Source organism: Cynoglossus semilaevis, chromosome 13, assembly GCF_000523025.1.
Source record: "Cynoglossus semilaevis isolate Cse_v1.0 chromosome 13, Cse_v1.0, whole genome shotgun sequence".
Taxonomy (NCBI): Eukaryota; Metazoa; Chordata; class Actinopteri; order Pleuronectiformes; family Cynoglossidae; genus Cynoglossus; species Cynoglossus semilaevis.
Genome location: NC_024319.1, coordinates 1,632,757 through 1,633,765, shown reverse-complemented (window position 1 = coordinate 1,633,765; position 1,009 = coordinate 1,632,757). Strand labels below are relative to the sequence as shown.

At 59.1% G+C, this 1,009-nt stretch overlaps 1 protein-coding gene across 1 annotated transcript in view; it reads left to right on the top strand.

Annotated features, from left to right (window-relative positions):
• Positions 1-1,003, top strand: part of si:ch73-22o12.1 (poliovirus receptor homolog) — a 56,305-nt gene extending 55,302 nt beyond the window's left edge. The window contains exon 7 of the mRNA XM_008322821.3: positions 392-1,003. Within this exon, the coding sequence (XP_008321043.1) occupies positions 392-978 (587 nt within the window). The 3' untranslated portion in view covers positions 979-1,003. The remainder of the gene's footprint in view (positions 1-391) is intronic.
• Positions 1,004-1,009: the final 6 nt, after the last annotated feature.

The following is a 1,009-nucleotide window of genomic DNA, read 5'->3' as shown; positions in this document are numbered from 1 at the left end:
GGGGTGGGGGGTGGGGGGGGGGAGCCTGTTGACACTTTACCCTTTTCCCCCCCGCCGGCCCACCTGATGATTTGTGGTGACAGGCCTTGGCTGTTCAAGGACGACTCAAGGCCCGTGGAGGCTGAGATGTTGGTGAGAATGGGACAGTAGCAGCTGTGAGGGAGGAGGAAGAGGAGGAGGAGGAAGAGTCAACACACACACACACACACACACACAGATGTGGCTGTGACTCCACGTCCAGATCAGACCATCGTCTTCAGTCTTGTCTCTGCGTTTCCTTCTTTCTTCTTTTCTTCTCGTCCAAAACCGTGATGTTCTTTTTTTTTTCTTCTCTTCTTCCTTCTCTTCTCTTTCCTCCCCCTCCCCCTCCTCCCTCCCCCTCCTCCTACAGAGCCCTCAGTGAACCCGTCCAATGCCGGCGTGGTGGCAGGAGCAGTGATTGGCTCCCTGCTCGCCCTTCTCTTGGTCGCCGCTCTCATCGCCGTCCTTATCACCCGTAGCCGGCGGCAGCAGCAGGGTTACCGTGCCAACGGCAGCAGCGACATGAAGACTCGCATGTTTGGTGGCGGCAAGAAGTCCAGCAAGAACGGCACAAACGGGGGCACAGGAAGTGGTGGCGTCGGAGGCGGGAATAACAACGGGCCCATCTACGTTTACAACGACGGCTCCTCCCACCAGGGCCTCGGGGAGAAAAACAATCACCACCAGCCACTCACCATGGGGGGGCGCCCTGAAGGTGTCACCACGGCCCCCACCGCCCAGGACATCCTGCTGAGCAATGAGTTAGACGAAGCGGAGAGGAGGAAGTTTGATGAGCTGGAGGAGGAGGAGCGGTACGTCAACTTCAGCGGCGGCGCCCCCATCCTGCAGCTCCGCCCCCCCGGAGACCAGGGCGACATGATTGGAGATTACCTGGATGACGACATGGAGTCACAGAGGGATGGCTCCGTGATCTCACGGACTGCAGTTTACGTCTAGACGATGAGGAGGAGGAGGACGAGGAAGAGGA